The sequence below is a fragment of the Odocoileus virginianus genome, chromosome 23, assembly GCF_023699985.2.
Source record: "Odocoileus virginianus isolate 20LAN1187 ecotype Illinois chromosome 23, Ovbor_1.2, whole genome shotgun sequence".
In the NCBI taxonomy this organism is placed as follows: Eukaryota; Metazoa; Chordata; class Mammalia; order Artiodactyla; family Cervidae; genus Odocoileus; species Odocoileus virginianus.
Genome location: NC_069696.1, coordinates 39,416,199 through 39,435,948, shown reverse-complemented (window position 1 = coordinate 39,435,948; position 19,750 = coordinate 39,416,199). Strand labels below are relative to the sequence as shown.

General features: G+C 47.5%; 1 protein-coding gene and 1 non-coding gene across 3 annotated transcripts; both read right to left on the bottom strand.

Moving 5' to 3' along the window:
• Positions 1-1,809: 1,809 nt before the first annotated feature.
• EIF3D (eukaryotic translation initiation factor 3 subunit D) lies at positions 1,810-15,505 on the bottom strand. Of its 2 annotated transcripts, none has more exons than XM_070453952.1 (15): positions 15,366-15,505; positions 12,874-13,006; positions 12,559-12,604; positions 11,556-11,692; positions 10,212-10,297; positions 9,607-9,679; positions 8,730-8,839; positions 7,811-7,943; positions 7,261-7,408; positions 6,505-6,635; positions 5,263-5,348; positions 5,041-5,170; positions 2,948-3,090; positions 2,400-2,683; positions 1,810-1,955 (listed from the first exon to the last, which is right to left on the bottom strand). In XM_070453952.1, the coding sequence occupies exons 2-15, from the start codon at positions 12,994-12,996 to the stop codon at positions 1,942-1,944; spliced, it is 1,644 nt and encodes a 547-aa protein (XP_070310053.1). In that variant the 5' UTR covers positions 12,997-13,006; positions 15,366-15,505; the 3' UTR covers positions 1,810-1,941. The 2 variants fall into 2 exon arrangements, with proteins under 2 accessions (XP_070310053.1, XP_020747593.1); XM_020891934.2 differs by having other exon boundaries at positions 8,730-8,842; positions 15,366-15,504.
• Positions 15,506-17,461: 1,956 nt separating this feature from the next.
• TRNAE-UUC (transfer RNA glutamic acid (anticodon UUC)) lies at positions 17,462-17,533 on the bottom strand. The gene has a single exon. It is a non-coding gene; the product is annotated as a tRNA-Glu (tRNA).
• Between the last annotated feature and the right edge of the window lie 2,217 nt (positions 17,534-19,750).

Genomic DNA, 19,750 nt, shown 5'->3' with positions numbered 1-19,750 from the left:
TTCCGGTGGGAAGGCAGCCATGCTGAGTTTGGAAAAACACTGGTTTTCCAGGTTTTCGTCACTGAAACTTCTCTAGAAAGTCTTTCTTGAGCTCTCAGACCTAAGTACCCCCTTAGGAATGCCATTTATCTGTTTTTTTCCTAGTGTTATTACCATCAGAGAAAAGCTCCTGTTAGAGCAGAAGTGAATCTTAGTCATTATAGCGACCTCAGGGCTTCCATCAGTATCTGACATCCAGGAGGCCCTTAGAAATTTGTCGAATAAACACTGAAAGCAGACAAAAGTACCTAGCCAAAAATGAAGCTAGGGAGGTCAACTTCTTAGTAGTTATGACTTTCATGAAAATGGGTGTAGGCAAATAATTAAGTACTTAAAACTGCTGGTCTTATCTTGTATTGGGAAATTAGGACTGATAAGGTATGGCAGGGCCTTCAGACTAGGCTGAGCCTGGACTGTAGAATGCAACTGGTTTTGAGGCAGGACTGTTTACAGCCATCAACTTGGTGAAGTAGAGGACAGATGAAAGACACGAAGCAGGTGGAGGTTGCTGTTAAGATGTTTTGGGGCCACTTGTTCCAGATAATCCTGCTGGGTTGCATCCTGGGTCTGCAGGAGGCAGCTTGGGGAGTACTAGCCCATCCTTGAAACCCCACACTTGTCACACTATGATGTGAATTTCCCAATGCTCCACCTACACTGAAAACTCCCCAAGAAGCACACCTTAGTACCGTTTTCCTAGTAACTCGGACAATGAAGTTCGATACATTTTTGCTTGCTGAGGCTCAATTATTTTGATCAAAATTGTTAAATTTAGGACTGCTACCCAAAAGTGGAGCCAGTCTTCTCATCTGTACAATGGCATCACTTCCACCAGCATCACAGTTCTGTGTCAGGATGAGGTATTTATAGAAAACACAGTATAGTTATCTGTCAGGGTAAATACTTCATAGTGTCAAGGACAGAACACCATCCACTTACAAAAAGTTCACATACACTGAACATCTGTAGCTCTGATTTGTTCATGACACAGTGCTTTGAGGGTGCTGGCTTGAGATCACATCACCAGCCCATGCCGAGTGAAAGTTGCTCCAGTTGTATCTTACTCTTTGTGACCCCATGGAGAATACAGTCCATGGAATTCTTTAGGCCAAAATACTGGAGTGGGTAGCCTTTCCCTCTCCAGAGGATCTTCCCAACCCAGGGATCAAACTCAGGTCTCCCACACTGCAGGTGGATTCTTTACCAGCTGAGCCACAAGGGAAGACCAAGAATAACTGGAGTGGGTAGCCTAGCCCTTCTCCAGGGGATCTTCCTGACCCAGGAATCGAACCCGGGTCTCCTGCATTGCAGGTGGATTCTTTACCACCTGAGCTATCAGGCTATCAGATAAGTTTATACAAACCATTACAATGCACACCCTGTGGAACATCCATCAGGACCTTCTGAAGCGGTCTCCTTCACAGTAGCGACCTCATCTCAAGCTTCAAAGACTGCCCTGCTTCATCTTTACAGTCATGTGTATGTGTCAGGGCAGCAGCTGGGTCTGGCATGTAGCCAGCTTGTGCTTGTGAAATGGACTTCCTATGGGGACCTCACTCCCTGGGAAAGGATAATTTCAAGGGGTTCCAAGAACAAAAAACCCCAGGGCATTCACCTTCCAGCAGGAATGTAAAACCACTAATGCTGAGAACAAAGGAGAGAACCCAGATTGTGAATTCCAGAGAGACTCTGCTGTGTCTCACCCTCCCTCTCTGAAGGGCTGCTCGGAGAAGGAAGGGCCGTCAGTCATAACGCAGGCACAGACGAAGGTAAAGGACTAGACAGAATTTATTTCAATGGCCCAGCTTCAGAGAGCAAGAATCACACACACGTCCCACTAGGTACTCAGGGTCCTCCAGGCTCGATGGAATTGCAGATGCCAGTTCCACATCACCGTCTGGTTTAGGCTTCTTCCTCTGAAACATACAAAGGTTACGTCAAACTGGTAAATCGCTTACGATTTTCAACACTTTCACTCAGATGTGAAACCATTCAGATCCTCAGAGGATTAACAGGTATTTTCTTCAGTCACCAATCAGTGAAGCAGGTCAGAGAATGATTTAAGGCCTAGCACGCAGCTGGAGCATCATTCCTCCCTGGGACCACTGGCTAGAATCAGGGACTTCTAGCACCCTCCTCTAGACATTTCTTTCCTGCCCTAACTCTCCTCCCCAGCCTTTTCATGTGCTCCAAAGGCTCTGGAAGTGGCTCCTGGAACTAGACTGAATGCCATACCAAGTGAAAACTCAGGGAATTCCCACTCAGGAGTTTCCCACTGAGGTTAGAGGACTATGGCTGCAGCACTCGGGCCCCAACCAGCTCAGCTCACGCCAGACTTCTGATGGAGGCTTGCTACACACCTTCTTCCTCCTCTTCCTCCTCCTCCTCCTCCTCGTCGTCCTCATCGGAGCTGAAAGTGCCGTCGGGCAGGCTGTAGACACGGATGACCTGCTTGTTGGGGTCCTTGAGGATGAGGTACTTGCCCTCCTCTAGCTTCATGCAGATGTCGATAACGCAGCGCAGGATGCCCCAGGCATTCTCCACGCTCAGGTTGATCTGACTGGCGAACTCGTTGGGCTTGAACTGCTGGGTACCCAGGATGACATGGCGCGAGGAGTCTTTCACGTGGTACCGGGACACGTAACTACCGGGGGGAGGAGTGTTAGGGTGGGGCCCGGCCAGCAGACATCACGTGGTACTGGGACACGCAACTGGGGGAGGCGGGTAGGAGTGCTAGGGTGGGGTCCGGCTGGCACAGAGACACAGCTGTGCCTGGGGCTGAGTTATCAGTTAAATGGTGGCCTCGTGCTTGTCCCAAGAAAAGGGAGAAAAGGGCAGCCTTGGTCTCCTAACCCGAAGACCCCTCCTTTCCAAAGACGAGCTCTGGGCTCCTGGGCAGGAAGCTCACCCAAGCTTGAGGTACTCGGATCCGGCCAGCAAAGCACAGCAGGTCCAGCGAGCCAGCTTGTAGCTGTTGTTCTTCAGCTCGGTGGCAATGACAGCCCCTCGCTGAGAATCAAGCTTCTGTCGCCAGTCAACGCCGTTACAGTGCTGTGGGAGGAGGCCCGGTTACAGGTGCCAAGGCACCATGCTGTCCATGGACAGCGGGCCCCTCTGGTAAAGGAGGAGGTCCCTAGTGGGCTTAACCAGGGAGGCGCAAGCCCACAGGTAGAGCAGACGGAAGACATCATCGAAGGGGCAGGGCCTCCGTCCCTCCCTTGCACAGCCTGCCACACAGCTGGCGCTCAACCTGTAACTCCTCTCTTCCCAAGGTCTCATTTGGGATACACACTCACACGTGTTAGAAACAAGTGCCACACAAGTGTTTATCACATGTGGTGTGGACAGGAAGAGTTTCACAAAGGAGTGTGACAGCTCACCGTGGAGAATACTGGCAGAAGCTGGAGGTAGGGGGATCTGAGAGGGACAGGGAAGAGATGCACTGGTTCAGTGTGGAAGCCCGCAGAGAGAGGGGAGGTTAGGTAGGTTTGACCCGATGGAGAGGGAGTTAGGGAGGTCAGTTAAGAGACAAATGCAAAATAACAGGTGTCATGAGTAGGGTCCTGAACTAGGGTGATGTCAGTGAAACCCAGAGCTGGGCAAGTAGACACTGAGCCTGACAGCAGAATTCAAGGGCACAGAGGAGGAGGAGATGTTTGAGGCTCTGAGCCTAAGAGACTGAGAAACGACACTGATGGGACAGTCAAGCCAGAGGGAATGACAAATGAAGATACTGGAAGGACAAAGTATTTTAGAAAAAAACCACCACCAAAAAACACCAAAACAAAAACAATGGTAGAACAGGTGTCAGATTTCAGGAATCATTTCTGGAGTTCAAGGATGAGGTTTGGGGTTAGGCTCAATTCTAAGATGGTCCCTGGTGGCCCTGCTCTTGCAGCATCTGCTATCCTGGAGTCTGGGGGGGAACTCTGAGTATAACTACCCAGGATCATGCTACCTCGCATCTAAAGAGATTCTGCAGATGGAATCAAGGTCCCTTAAGATAGGGAGACCATCAGAGTGGGCCACACACAGTATAAAGAAGTGACTGGCAAAAGAGTTGCATATGGGACTGACCCTAAGAGAAGGTGCCACTGGGGGGTTGAAAAGGAGGGGAAACAGCAAAGGAAACGTGAAGGCAGCTGAGAAATGTGCAGGACCAGATTACGGCACTAGCAGAGGGCACAGTCGCACAGAACGCTGTTCCTGGGAGGCTGTGGTCAAAGTCTAAGAAAAGGCCACTGGTTCAGATCTCGGTCCGCAGCAAACCTTCCAGGGTGCTCTCAGCAGGTGACAGAAGCTAAAGAACACCTGAGGAGTGAAACCTGGCGCCCGGAATGCTAATCCCTTGGCTCTAACGCAGGCAGAGCACAATGGCCCCTGACCTCCATCTCACTGGACCCTTGTTCAACACAGGCCAGGCCTTGCTGTCCTTTTACCAAGACTCTTATTCTACACACCAGTGACCAGGAGCACGGCCACCCATTTTAAATTCAGGTGTGTAGGCCAGGTACTTTCATAAAGGATGACAGCCCCATCCTGGCACACCAGCCTGGGAGAACAGAAAGAGAAGGGAAAATGAAGGATGCGTATTTCTTTCAAGATGCCCCTCCTGAAAGGCCAAATCTGGAATAATCTGAGAATCTGAGTTCAGTAAGAGAAGGAGTTGAAAAAAGGGTGCCAAAAGGTTGAAAACCAGGTAGGGGCAGCCGTAAGTGAAATAACAGGTCAAAAAGGACAGCTGCCTGACGTACAGGAGACCTGCCAGCCCAGCTCGTAAGGAGAGATTGAAATCACACTTGCAGAGGGCAGAAGCCAACGGGAGGTCAGAATGGACAGAGACAGAAAACACTGAGGAAAGGTGATCACCCTCACACACGACCTCTTCATCAAAGCGGAACTCAGTGGGGGAAACTCAGACAGAAAAGCTCTGTAAGTGAGGTAAAGGAAAGAGACAGGCTGCAGGCGCCAGCCCGGGACATGGTGCCCTGCATGCCTCACCCTGGAGTCCCACTCATTGAGGGTCTTGATGTTGATGAAGGACACCTCCCCGTTGGCTCCGGTCATGACGCCATCATGCTCACAGCGGACGATGAGGTCGATGTCATCTCCGAGCTTCCACCGGCGGTAACTGTAAGGAAGAAGGAGCGCCTCTGGTCACCTGAGGTCCTGGGTCCAGGTGCACCACCCACACAGCACAGGGGCACCAGGGAGGAGACATACCGGTACGCTACAGAGGCGATCTCGTTCTTATCCATGTCGTCCTCCACAAATGGGTTGGGGTTGGGGAAGTTGTATCTTTCCTTCCCCTGTAAAAATGACACAGGTGTCATGAGACAGCGCCAACCTGTTGCCAAGGCAATCAGCTATGCCCCACACCTCTGTCACAGCCCCGCCCACCTGGGTCCCTAGAGCTCGAGGGGGCTCTGGGCACACTTCCGAGCCCAAGTGAGCACCCCGTGGGTCACAACAAAGGTAACAGCTCAAATTCACCCTATGCTCACGTTTGTGAAACACGAGCTTCTAGTCTCTGATTTAACTAGCAACAGCGCCCCCCTCCTGTTATGTTTTCCTCCAAGGCACACACAGTCATTTGTCAAACATGTATGTATCCTGAGCTCATCATCTTTCCTCCTCCATTGTGTGCCAGTCGCTCAGCCGTGTCCGACTCTTTGCAACCTCACGAACCACAGCCTGTCAGGCTCCTCTATCCATGGGATTCTTCAGGCAAGAATACTGAAGTGGATTGCTGTTCCCTTCTCCAGAGGATCTTCCTGACCCAGAGATCCAAGCCAGGTCTCTTGCATTGCAGGCAGAGTCTTTACCATCTGAGCTACAGGGAAGACCTTTCCTCCTCCATGACAACGAAGTTTTCTAAGGGCAGGCACCCTTAGGAAAGGGTTGGCTGGTTGCTGTATCCCCAGCTCCTAAGCAGTGCACCTGTATCTGTGCACAAGAGTGTCCTGGTCATATATTTCAAGGAATCTTTACAATGTATCTATATGAGACAAGTATTATTCAAGTATTCTAGTTTTACAGAGGGGATTCCCTGGTGGCTCAGGGTAAAGATTCTGTCTGTAATGCAGGAGATGTGGGTTCCATCCCTGGGTCAAGAAGATCCCTGGGAGAAGGAAATAGCAAACCACTCCAGTATTCTTGCCTGGGAAATCCCATGGACAGAAGAGCCTGGTAGGCAATAGTCCATGTGGTCTTAAAGGGTCAGACACTACTTAGCGACTAAACAATTTCAGAGAAGAAACATGACTGGCACCACAAAGCTAAAAGTGGTGAATTTAGTGCTCAAAGTCAGGCCTTCTGACCTCAAAGCCCAAGCTCAGATCTCCTCTGTGACAAGCAGGGACCCCCGTCTGTCCTGTCCAATCCCACAACCCAGAGCTGACGACCCAGTACATGCTCAGTAGACAGCAACTGGAGTCGATGAACTGAATGCTCCCAGGACCTTACCATCCTCAAGCACTGCTGGGAGAAGTTGTGGTTGATGTAGGTTGCTTCCATGGCCAGGTTGCGGGGTGAGTTGAAGGAGTTACCTTCATCTTGAGGGGGTTCGTTGGCTGTCTCACTCACTGTCAGAAGGTCTGCAAAATTGGCAGCATGATCACCCACCCATGAAACAGTCACCAAAGAGGTATAGGGCCCCTTAGGGAGATGTGGCGATTCAAATGACACAGGCCCTTCCTCCAAAGGACCGCCATCTGCTAACCTGGGTCTCTTGAGTGGGGGTGGGTGGGGTGGGTTTCTGGATAACCCGAGACACTAACATTAATTCTGTCACAACCACATCTGTTTTTGAGTGACCTGGTTTTCATTCAAAGTGTGTGTGTACATATACATGTGTATGGTACATGTACATTTTTTCCTTCATAAACATGCTAAAGTAAAAAAGTCATCAATCCAAAGAAAAAGGTCAATTACGCACTAAAGGTGGTATGGAGAGATGACAGAAGTCAGGAAGATGCTATTCAAATGACTGGAAACACGGTGTTGTGGTGCCGCGAGGACTCAGAAGGCTGCTGCCCTGACAGGGATACTGCAGCAACAGCCCCTTCCTCTATCTCTGAGGAGGCTGAGGGGGATTCTGACATGGCTGTTGATGTCCGTGGGGAAACAGAACACTTTCTACCCGTTCTCTGTACCTGGGAATGCCTTTGGACCAACAAGGACACTCGGAGCCTCTGTGTTGTTCCCAGACAGGCTTCTTACCAAAGTCAGAGTTGTCCCTCTTGTCAAAGAAGAGCTTGGACCCGACTCTCTGGACGACGATGTCCCAGGAATACACAGAGCGGGTGCAGCTCATCAGTGTGGCCAGAATGGCGTCGGTGGCAAACACATTGCCCTGAGTCTTCGCCAGCTGCAAGGAGGACAGCAGAGAGATGGGGCTACGTTGGGGCTCACCTGCCCATTCACAGGACGTGAAGGACTTGTCTCTAAGGAGCCCTCACACCCATACCTACACCTCTGGTTGTCTGAGCCAGGCGGCAGCAAGCCAGCCAGCAGGCTTGTATCCTGGGTCCAAGGAACTGCAGTTCCCCGCCCACCTGTTACACACCAACACTTATGGTCCAGTCAGCAGAGTGCCTTCATTTTCACCTATTCCTAAATCGATTCACAAGAGTCTTATCTACGGGGCATCTGAGACCCAGTTGGTTCATACACACATTCCCCCAACCCCTCGCCCCATCTCTGCTCTTTGAGGCCTCAGCGGTGGTACTGCAGCGCTCCCCTCAGGTGGGCGCAGGGCAGGGGTGCCCACCTTCCGGATGACAGGGTCGTCCGTGGTGGTGACGGTGTGGAAGATACGCTTGATGCTCCGAAGCGGCTTCTCGCTCCGTGTGGTGATGCGATCGAAGGCCTTGTCGTAGTATTCCAGGGCCCCGCAGCACTCGCTGAGGGGAGAGTGTACAATACAGGCTAAGTCAACGGGAGCAAGACTACCTACTTCTTCTCCGTTACACCATGGAATCCAAAGTCTTATCCAAAAGTCTAACATGGGAGATGAAAACGGTCTCTGACTGAACTCCCAGAGCTCATGTAGGGCCTGCCCCCCTCAGGTCCTCAAGTGTCTCCGCACAACTGATCTGGCTCAGGACCCCACTCCCCACCCCACTTTATTTATTTATTTTTTCATTTATTTTTATTAGTTGAAAGCTAACCCGCCCCACTTTAGAGACAAGGAGAGGAGCAGTGAGAGGCCCCAGGAGGCAGCTGCCTCCTGGCTGATGCTCCAGCTCCCACTGAGTCATGTCCACCCACTGGCCTTCTGAGATAAGCTCTTTGAAACATCAGGAAAAGCATCACTTCTCTTGAAGAACTGAAATCTTTCTCTTTCTGCCCAAAGAGCTACAGAACCCAATCTTCTCTTTTGCTCAGGATTTCAGGAAGCTCAAAGAAATCTAGAGTTTTAATAGTAGGAAATTGCTTTCTGCTTTCTCCTGACAAGAGTTCTGTAAGTTTTCTTTTGCTCACAATGCCAGGAAGTTGAAAGAGAACTGAAGTTTTAGCTTCAGTAAACTTTCTGCTTTCCTGCTACAGGAATTTTTTTTTTTTTTTTAAACTTGTCCACTAATCTTAGCTAATGTCTTTGGAAATGCTAGGGCTCAGGCCAACAGTCATCACCAGCTGGTTCACACACATTAAGACCATGATGGAGGGTAGGAAAAGATGCCACTTACATGTCCTGGGGCTCTGACACTTCCAAGTACCGCATCTTCATTAGCTGAGGGAAGTCCATTTCCTCCTTCACCTCCCAGTCACTGCGGACTTCCACCGAAGAGTCTCGGGGCTTCTGTCAGGAAAAACCGTTGGAGGGGAAAAATGACAGCCAGAGCAAGGCAGGTAACAGCATGAAGGGCTTTTATTCAATAAATATATCCGGAACATTTATACAACAGGCTGGCTGTTTTCTAACAGCTCCTCTGTATTTCTCCCATGTCATTATCTGGTTATTCTTGCTGCTACCGCAAGTACCATGTAACTTCAACAACTGTACCTTCACTCTGGCTTACACACGTCTTCTACTTGCACAACGTCCACATAAACACTTTCGGAGGAACGTCCATGGTGGTACCACGCACAATACCCTCAAGTAAAAACAGCCCTGATGTCCACCAGCGGTGAACAGACAAGACAAAATGTGGTCTCTCCATATAATGGAACACGGCAATAAAGAGGAATGAAGTGCTGACACGGGCTACCACATGGATGAACCTTGAAAACATCATGCGTGGTGAAAGGAGCCAGTCACAAAAGATCATTCTGCTCTGGTTCCATTTATATGAAATGTCCAGGAGAGATTTATCTAGGGCTGGGGAATATGGCTGCCTGGAACAGGGCTTTTTGTAGAGTGATGGGAACACTCTGGCACAGACCACAGCAATGGCTGCAGGACTCCGTGCATAAACGATGAACCACTGAGTCCAGTAGGTGAATCTTAAATCCACCCCATCTTAAATGGGTGAATTGTATAGTATGAGAAGCATACCTCAATAAAGTTATTATAAAACCAACCCAAAAAAATTCCTGGACAGAAATCTGATACAGATATACTACCTGTGATTTTTGGTCCCATTTCTGCCTCACTCCAAATTGTTTCTGGAATTTTTTCTGCAGTCGTATGCGTTCTCTGGAAAGACAGGAAAACTGCTTTTAGTACAGATTTTTAAGGAAAATAGAGGCTTAAGAAAAAACAAAAACCCAGAGGAAAATGGTGCACACTAGACATGCTAGGAGAGGCACACTGCCCCCAGTCTGCCAGTATATGACCAGTATGTACCACTCCATCTCTAGAGGCTGTCCTCTGGCAGCCTACTGTCCTACACAGCTCCAGGGACTCACAGCACCCAGTGTGAATGGGCCCCAGCAGCGGCGCCACAAAGACCTGAGTCTAGGTGGAGCTCCGGGACCACTTCCTGGCTGCCTCTGTTTCCCTGTCAGTCAGTGCTCGTGTCCCGGGGCAGGTAGGCTCCTGTCCATGGTCTCTGCCATCAAGAGCTCTTGGAGGATGACACTAGGGCTGAAACAGTGGCTTAACTGCTTTGGGAAGGCTTTTTGGTTTTTCACAATACTGAGGAAGACGACTGTTTTATTCTGGCCTCCTGATATCAGTGTGGTCAGTCCTGGAAAAATAACTTGTTCCAACAGGATGGGCAGCTCACCTCTCCTTCTGCTTGGCGCTCTTAGGCAGGGTCTGCAGGTTGAATTGCAACATGTTCCGTCGATCTTTGTCTCTGCGGAGATTTCGCTAGGAATCAGGACAAAACATGTTAAAATCCTGGGAGATTCAGCAGATAACTGGCACTGCCTAATGGGACGCTGTTAGATAAGTTTAGGATGCAGAAGCCCAGCTGCACATTTCACTCTGTGCTTTCACAGGATCAACACCCGGGGTTTTTTGGTTGAGAAAGCCACAGACCTACCTCAGAGACACTTTGGGTCTGGTTCCAGACCACCACAATTGAGTGAGTATTGTAATGAGGCAGGTCACACAAATGTTTTGCTTTCCCAGAGTGTATAATTTATGCTACATGTACTATACACTATACTGTAGTCTACTAGTGTGCAACACTGTTATGTCTTAAACAATGTATCTATCTTCATTAGAAAGAAACTTTATTGCTAAAAAATGTTAACCACGTTCAGTGATTAGTAACATCACTGATCACAACAAATCTGAAATATTGTTATGACAGAGATATGAAGTGAGCAAATGCTGTTGAAAAAATAGAACCGAAAAACCTGCTCGATGCAGGGCTGCCACATACCTTCAATTTGTTTAAAAAAAAAAAAGCAGTTATCTGTTTTTTGTACTGAAGCAAAATAAAAATGTTTGTACCTGGAATTAGCTTAGACTCATATCCATGCTTTTACCAAGGAAGGTTCACTGGCTCTTATTAGAGTTGCTGAGTTTGCCTCTTTATGTGAGAAGATGCAGCCCAACTGGACCATCTACTCAGTAAATCCCGGACACAGCAATTACGAGAGGCAACAGACACTGACGCACATGATTATCCAGCACAAATAGCCATCCTTAGCACAGATGTCCTAGCTACTGGTCAACAGATAGCTGAACTATTTAAAAGCATTCCTGGACATGGTACCCATTTACTTTAGCACAATTTGTCACTGAAGAGCTACCTGGAAAAAAAAAAAAAAAAAAAAAGAGCTACCTGGAGTCACTGCTGCTTGCTGTGCTGAGTCGTATCTAACTCCTTGCGACCCTATGGACTGCAGCCCACCAGGCTCCCAGGATACTAGAGCAGGTTGCCATTTCCTACTCTAGGGGATCTTCCTGACGCAGGGATTGAACCTGTGTCTCTCGCATCTCCTGCTTGGCAGGTGAATTCTTTACCACTGGATGACCTGGGAAGCCCATTACTATATTATGGGATTCATCAGGAGACCCACAGTAACATGCTTTCCCCTCATCGGTACTCAGGTGGTACCATTTTTAGCACCAGCTGACAGACCCAAGATGGTCAGACTGCTGGCTCCTGACTGACCTGTGCAAATCGCATGCGATTCCGCTGGTAGGCGGTCTTCTGTGTGCGCGCGGTGTCCACCAGCTGGAAGCTAGTTTCATCCTCCTCGTGGAAGTAGGCATACTGACTCCCACCTCCAAACTGAGAGGAGTACTTATCTGGAGGCAAAGGTGACAGCAGGTAACAAATACTACCCACAAACTTTACAAGCACACAGTAGTCTAAAGCTTGATATTTACAATGTGGTCTCAGGAGCCACCCCATTGGCTGGCAGCACCTTAGATGTACAGACTCACAGCTCCACCCTAGATCCACTGAGTAAGAATCACCATTTTAATAAGATCCCCAGCAGATTAATACACACATTCAAGTTTGAAAAACTCTGGTCCAAAGAACTTTCTAAGTCAAGACAGAATCTGAGGAACTCAAGGCAAACCCATTTTGCACTGTCTTATTCTGTAAGAACAGGAGTTACAGTTTACTCTCTCAGGAGAGGCAAGCAGGCAGTTATACAGGTCATCACTGTCAGCAGCTGGAGCCCAAGGCAGATGTGGCTAATGGGCTAGGACTGGCTTTCTGGCTGACCTCAGACTCAGATAGTCTTTAATTCAGTATTCCAGGGAGCCACTTCCAGCTCTCTTGATTAGCACAGAGGAAAAAACTAACTTCTATTAGGATCCTAAAACCACGAGTTTTGAAACTGGGATCCACTGACTGGCCTTACAGGTTCAGTAAATCCCAAGTAATGAAATACAAAATGGCAATGTGTTCACCAGATCTGTAAAAGGGGCCATGGCTCCCCAAAGCAGGGGGAAAAACCTACTATAATATGCTGAACAGTCTAACTTTTGAGGCTATTTACAAAAAAATGGATTGTTTTCACACTTCATAATAGGCCTCTAAAAATTATGAATTATCACCATTTCGTTGCCATCCTAGAATGCTTTCAGGTGGAGGTTACTAGGAACACTAACAATCCACCGAGGGCTTGACTTGGGCAGGTAGGCAGGCGCAGAACACTTACTTGTATATCTCTTGTCTTGGTATGTTGCCCCCGTCCAGTCTGCAACCTAGTGAGCACAACAAGGAAGGCAGAGGGCACAGGTCAACCAGGCAAGTTTCTGTTGATTCAGAAACCCCCTTCTCCCAAGTGAGGACACAGTTTCACAAAGTGTTAGAAAGACTGGCTCAGGATAGCTTTGTAAGAGTCCAGCTCTCCTATGACCACTGGAAGTAGTGAGAGCTTATAACCATTATCCTTTTGAGACAATAAAACTGAAATGAACTTGGAGCATCAGCTGCAGCTTAAGAGAGTCAGACCTCGCTGATAGGTAAGCACCTTTCCGAGCCGATCTCCTTTGCTGAATGGCTGGTAGGGCATATCCCGAAACTGCTCCGGAACCGCACAGGGACCCCAGCCTGAGGGGTTGTCCTGGATCACGGGTGTCATGAACTTTGCCATCTTTTAAAACCTTAAAAATACAAACAACAAAGTAACTCCATGAAGAAAAGCCTAAAAAAAAAGGTTTTCCATTCGAGGTAAGCTAATACATGAATGATAAAGTTAAAAAAGCAACACACACACACACACACACACACAGCAAAACACAAAACCGAACCCTCAACTGTTGAGTTACTCTCCACTTAACATCTTCCTGTAAATAATATTGTGAATACTTAAAACTCAGAAGACTGCTAACCAACTTTATGTATATCATATATCACTGGGTTTTTTTTCTTTTCACTGTACCATCTCTGAAATGAGCCTGCACCTTCTAATTGACGAGGTATCATATCATATCCGGCAACTTTCCTTTCTTAGTGTTACATGAAGAAATTGTGCTTCTTGAATTCAGTGATGTCTTACAGATTTGATGAAATGTAATTAACATTTTTTTGAGTTTAATAAACAGGTTCCAGTTCTCATTCACACCTTCACCAGACATACAATATTTAATTCCCCTAAACCTGTCCCTTTACCTGTAAAATAAATAAGATCCTTGTTTTATTCCCATCAGAGCATCACTGTAAAAGCTATATATATTAGTTAACATATGTGGAAATAGTTCCACTGTAAAACGCCAGACACTTACTACTCAGTCTTACAAAAATACATTTATACACAGTGCCGAGAAAAAACAAGGGTCCATGAATATATCCTGAAATGCAACCTTCCTTTGTTCTTCCAATTCTCTGTTGTCAGTGCAAATTCTTATGCAGGGCATAAGAATCAGGCAGAAAGCCCGGCAGAAGGTTGAGGAGGCCACCAGAAGCCTTACGTCATGACAGTGGCCTAACACAGCCAATGTTCATAAGCATTATGAGTACCAGACATGTTGTTAGTGCTTTCCATGCATTAATTCATTAACTCCTCTCAACAATCTCCTCCTGAGGTAGGGCCAGTATTAGCCCCACTTTCCAGATAAGAAAACTGAGGCACAGAGATATCAAGAAACTGCCCAAAGTCACAACACTAATGGATGAAAATCTGAACCCTGGCAAACTGGCTTCAGAGTCCACACTTTGTGTAAGGCCAGTACTCCTCTCAGAAAGAGTAAAAACCAGGGGTTCCAGACAGGTATCTGCCAAACAATTCCTACCCAAAACACGTGCATTTATTATCCATTTTAATCCTCCGACAATGCCCAGAAGCTGAGTTCCCAGGGGAAAATTCACCACACAAGTATTTCCAGAGTCTGGGGAGCAATCAAAGAGCAAAGGATACTGCGTTTAGGAAACTCTCCTTATTTTCCCATGATGGGGAGAGTTCTTACAGAGGTGACACCTGCATGATCCAACAGGGCATGAACCTGGAAGCTCCATCCTCCCACCTCAACTTAAATTACACTAGAGGAAGCAGACTGAGGGAGGGTGTGGTGGTCTCAAAACAATATACCTTTATATACTACCAGGGTCCTACAACGTGTCAGATGCAACACCACTAGACCTCTAGGCCCCCATTTCAGATATAAAAACACAGTTCAGCCAAACCAAGCAGCTGATCTCATCATTTCAAAATATATTTGGTTTCTAGGGTCGTCGTCTTAAGTCTAACAGTCTTCCCATTATTTTACAGCTGGACAGCAGCCTGAAAAGATCCTGGATTTCAGATCATATCAATAACACAATAAGGTATCTTCAAACACACTTTAAAAGGGGTGGAAGGAAGTCACTTGGTTTCAACGCTTAAAATAAAAAGTAGGCAGAGCACAATGTAACCAATAGTGGAAACTAAATCTTTCAGTTGAAACGGATGACAGCTGTACTGGCTACAGCTATCGGATGAGGAGGCACCAACAGGACAGTCATAGAGCCTTGTGGCTGGCAGGTCATGTATTGCGCACGTTCTCGCAGCCACTGCAGATCGTTTGCCAGTTCCTGGGGGGTTAGTTTCAAATCAGAGATCAATCAACTACATCCTAGCCTTCCATTTTACAGGCAAGGAAAAGAAACTTTTAGACTGTGAACTCCTCAGAGCAGGGCCGAACATCGCTCAGTTTGGTACACCCAACAGCCCTCTCATAGAAGCTCAGGGAACCGTGGGGCACTTTAAAAGACCCTGAGACTCAGCGGGATTAATGGTATGTTCACATCAGAACAGACCGTCGGTGGCCGCTAAGCGGACTCCAGGGCAAGAGACCTCAACCACAGGCTCTGCCCCGCACTGGGTCGTACCTGGGGGTGCCGAAGGCGGATTCCAGCCCCGCCCAGTGGAGAAACAGGGAGGCAAGAGGGGGCGTACAGAAGTCTCTTCCGGTAGGCCCCCGAAGGCCAGGCGCAGCCCAACTCTGCTCTGGAGGTCCGCGGAAACGTACGGAATACGCTGCTTACCTGTAACGGCCGTAGCCGGCCCCGATGGCGAGAGATAGTCTAGGCCAGATACCTCGCCACCACCTGAGCTCCGGGGAACCGGGAAAGGAGGAAAAATGCGCGCGCAGCGGCCGGTACCGTAAACACGACCTACCGTGTCGTAAACTGCTTCTTGGCTTCCTTCCGGTTCGACGGCGGAACACACGAGTCGTAAAGCGAAGGCACATCCGGAAGTTCGTCACTGTTCTTTGCGCGGTGTTCTTATTAGCCTTCGAGGCTGATAGACACCGGAGGATGTTTACAGTTATGTCATGGGGCATCCGGCGACACTCCGAGAGTTTCAAGTTTCTTGAAACGTGGCGGTCTTGCAGTTGGAGTTGAAAGCGGAGACTTGCTGATAGCCTCACTATGTCCCACAATGCCTTGCGAACCGCTCTGGCCCCTCTGTATCCCACAATGACTCGCGGCTCCTGCCCTTTACAAGATTCGTGTGGCTCGAGTTTCACCGTTAGGGGGAGATCGAGTCTCTCAGGCAGGTTTTTGCGGCGACTCGCTGAACTTGAAGCGGTTTCGGCAACAGACCAGGAGGTGAAAAGTGACCTGAGTAGATCAGACTACTAGTGTAGGGGGTCGCTGCCAGGGTTCAAACCACACCTCCACAGTTCTCAGACTTTCTTGTTTGACAAAGATTCCTGGAGTGCTAATTTGAAAAATGAAGAAGATTCCGGGTCCCCTTCCATAGACTTTTATACCAGCGTGGCTTAGCTGGAGCCCAGGAACCTGCATTTTAGTTGGTTGTGATTCTGAAGTGGCGACTCAGGAACCACCTTCCTACGATGGCAACGGTGCTGTCCTTTTGGAAACTCAGCCTACAGAGTTTGTCCTGGAGTCTTATTGGGGAATTTAAAAATATTTGAAAGAATCTGAGCGCGCGATTTTTGTTCAAACCTCAAGATTCTTTACTACCTGGTCTCCTAGGCTTCGTTATCAGTCTCCTGGCCTGTCTCCTTTATTGGAAAATATACTTGCTGTTACAGCTAATATTTATTCTTGGCTCTGCCACTGGTGGCTCAGATGGTAAAGCGTCTGCCTACAATGCGGGAGATCCATGTTCTATCTCTGGATTGGGAAAACCCTCTGGAGAAGGAAATGGCAACCCACTCCAGTACTCTTGCCTGGAAAATCCCATGGACGGAGGAGCGTGGTAGGCTACAGTACATGGGGTCGCAAAGAGTCGGACACGACTGAGCGACTTCACTTTCACTTACACTGCCACTTTCTAGCAGTGTAGCCTTCACATCTCTGGGCCTCAGTTTCCTTATTTGTAAATTGAAGATGATAAAAGGGGGTGTTGTGAGGGTAAAATATATGTATGTGAAAATACTCAGGAATTCCACTTACCAGTTAGACAAACTTGGGCATGTTAATTGATCTCTTTGAAACCTTCAGTTCACTTCAGTCGCTCAGTCGTGTCCGACTCTTTGAAACCTTATTCATGTATAAAATGAAAATGTTAACAGCAGCATCTGTTTCTATAAATTCTCTTCTAATTCACTCATCATCCAGTTTTCCTATTTTTCTTCACTGTACCCAGTGGATGATACTTATTGAAAAACTTTGTAGTCATCATTGGTAGTTCCTTTTCCCACCACATTCAATCCCTCAGCAAGTCCTCTTTATTCTTTTAGGATACATTTTGAGGGAATTCCCTGGTGGCCTTGTGGTTAGGACTCTGCACTTCCATTGCAGGGGGCGTGGGTTTGATCCCTGGTTAGAGAACTAAGATCCTGCAACCTCACAGCATGGCCAGAAACAAAACAAAACATGAACCATCTGGAATGCCACCACTTTCCCTCACCATCTCCAGCCTCATGCTTGGGGCCCCAGCGTCCACTTGTGTTCCTCTAGGATTCTTTTTTTGTATGGTGATCAAAGCAATCTATTCACAACTTTCTAGTAGCTTCCCATTATATACTTGGAATAAAATATGAAAGTCTTCCTATGATCTGTCTGGTCCTAGCTAGCTATCATCTTTATATCCTGCCATTTTATATTCACTTTGCTCACATGCTTTTTTTTTTTTTTTTTTTGATTATGCCACATGACTTGCAGGATAGTTCCTTGACCAGGGATTGAACCTGGGCCCTAGCAGTGAAAGCGCTGAGTCTTAACCACTGGACCACCAGGGAGCCCCAATCATGCTTTTTTTTTTTTTAATGCTATGGGGCTGTAGAGAGAATTAAATGAGTTAATTTAAGTGCTTGGAATAGTATCAGGCATGTGGCAAGTGAGAGAGTGAATGAGGACAGGGCTAGGCTACTCAGAGGGATGGTTGGTTGTGGACACAGGCTGGTGAAGATGTAGGGGAGATGTATTCCCGGCACCAGAGAACAGCAGGCGGCAAGGTCACAAGCAGGAAGAAGCCTGGGTGTGACCCAGAAAAAGGAAGTTTCCATTTAGAAATGTGCAGGCCACGGAACAGAGTATGGGATTTTATCCTCAGGATAAAAGTAAGCTACTGAGAGATTTTAAAATGGGGAGGGAGAGAGGTCATGACCTGATTTAATGTAAAGGAGGGTCATCCCCACTGCCTGTGGAGACTCGAGAGTGGGGTAGGCAGAAAAAGGCAGCAAAGGTGTCCACTGGGGGAGGAATTTAGATAGGATCTCCCACCCAAGCCCAGGGACCCAGTATTGAGAATAAGACAGACTCTCCAAATTCTTCTCCATCTGGGGTGGGCAGGGACATCATGGCCAAAATGGAAAAGATGATTAAACTCTGACACAAAAGCGAGATTGCAGCAGATGGCCTGTGGGCCCACAGGAAAAAAAAAAAAGAAAACAAAAGACATGATCCAAGCAATCCAGCAAAAGTTACATCTCCCCTTATAGTGTAGCACATATTACAGCTTACTACTGATGTTCAGTACATTGACATTAATTGAGTCCTTATTTATGTGCCCGGGGTAGTGTGCTGAATTCATTTTCTCATTTAATTCTCACAAAACCCCTATCCACTCATTCAACAATTCCGCAAATGTGGATCACCAGGCACTGTTCTAGGTAGGAGAGCAAAGCCTCTGCCTGCCAGAGCTGACACTCTGGAAGCAGAGACAGCTTAGACAAGGAAGCAAAAATATTTCAGAGCGTGATGAGAATTACGAAGGAATGAAGCAGAGGAAGAGGTGAGGAGGAACGGAGGAAGATGCAGCTGTTTCAGAAGTGGTGATCAGAGATGATCTCACTGGGGAGATAACTCTCGAGCAGACTCAAGGATGCTGGGACCAGGCCAGCTGTGGATCAATATGGACTCATGTGTTTCTTCCATCACACGGAGCACCGGAGGGGTTGAGGGAAGGACCTGTGTTCTCAGTTGCTAGAACAGTGTCTGACATAGAGCAGGTGACCAGTAAGCATTTGTTGACTAATCAATGTATAAAAAGATCAAAATTAGTATGGGATCATTTATTCAGCTTGCATTATAAGAGCCACCACTTTGCACCAGGACCCTGTGTATATAATGATCCATTGTGAGATTCTTCAAAGAACTCTTCTAGATGAGTGAATGGCTGCAAAAGTATTTTTTAAACTAAAAGTGGAGATCCATAGTAGGCCTGCTGGCCCCTCCATATTCACACCCTGATGTCATGTCTAGAAGCAGGAGTCATCATTATTACTGTTTTCTCCTTGGCCTTTTGTGCTGTTCTGTCCCGACCTGTCCGTTTCAGATGAGACAAATGCCTTGTCTAATAGGAACCTCCAGTGTTTTAGAAAGGGGACTAGCATTTATCAAGTGCTTACTATATGCCAGGCAATGTGCTAGTGTTTAAAACAATCATCCCTGATGCTTTCTAAGTGTTCTTTGAGATGTTCATGCAGGTGGGGAGAAACAGGCTCTGGGCAATTGGATATTTGCTCAGTGAGCAAGTGACTGCCCCAAGATTTGAGAACAATTTTGTGTCCTTAAGAACTCCCATCCTGGGAGGGAGGTTCAAGAGGGAGTGGACATACGTATATCTCTGGCTGATTCATGTTGATGTTTGGCAGAAACCAACAGAATTCTGTAAAGCAATTTCCTTCAGTTAAAAAATTGATTAAAAGAAAACTCTTCCATCCTTTACAGGATAGTGCAGAAAGCCTTCCCTGAGGTTTGGGTTTTCTTTTTCTCCTTCCTCCCATGTCTCTTGCCTCTGGTCTCTCTGATTGATTCAGATACGTCCTGTCCTGGATATCAGCAGCAGTTCCAGGATTTCTCCATGGGAAGGGAATAGAGACAACAATATGGTGGAAAGAGTGGGGAGCCCTGGGCTTGTCTTAAAACTGTGTTTGTGGAGTAGATGCCCTGCTTTCATTGGGGTTGTATGTTTATTGGGAGAAAGGAGCATCTGTAGTATACTCTGAGAACTT

Coding starts and splice junctions, on each gene's coding strand:
- EIF3D (XM_020891934.2), bottom strand. CDS start 12,996: ATGGCAAAGTTCATGACACCCGTGATCCAGGACAACCCCTCAGGCTGG. Junction 10,298..11,555: donor ATCGCATGCGATTTGCACAG/GTCAGTCAGGAG, acceptor CCTGATTCCTAG/CGAAATCTCCGCAGAGACAA. Junction 5,171..5,262: donor ATCGCCTCTGTAGCGTACCG/GTATGTCTCCTC, acceptor TCTTCCTTACAG/TTACCGCCGGTGGAAGCTCG.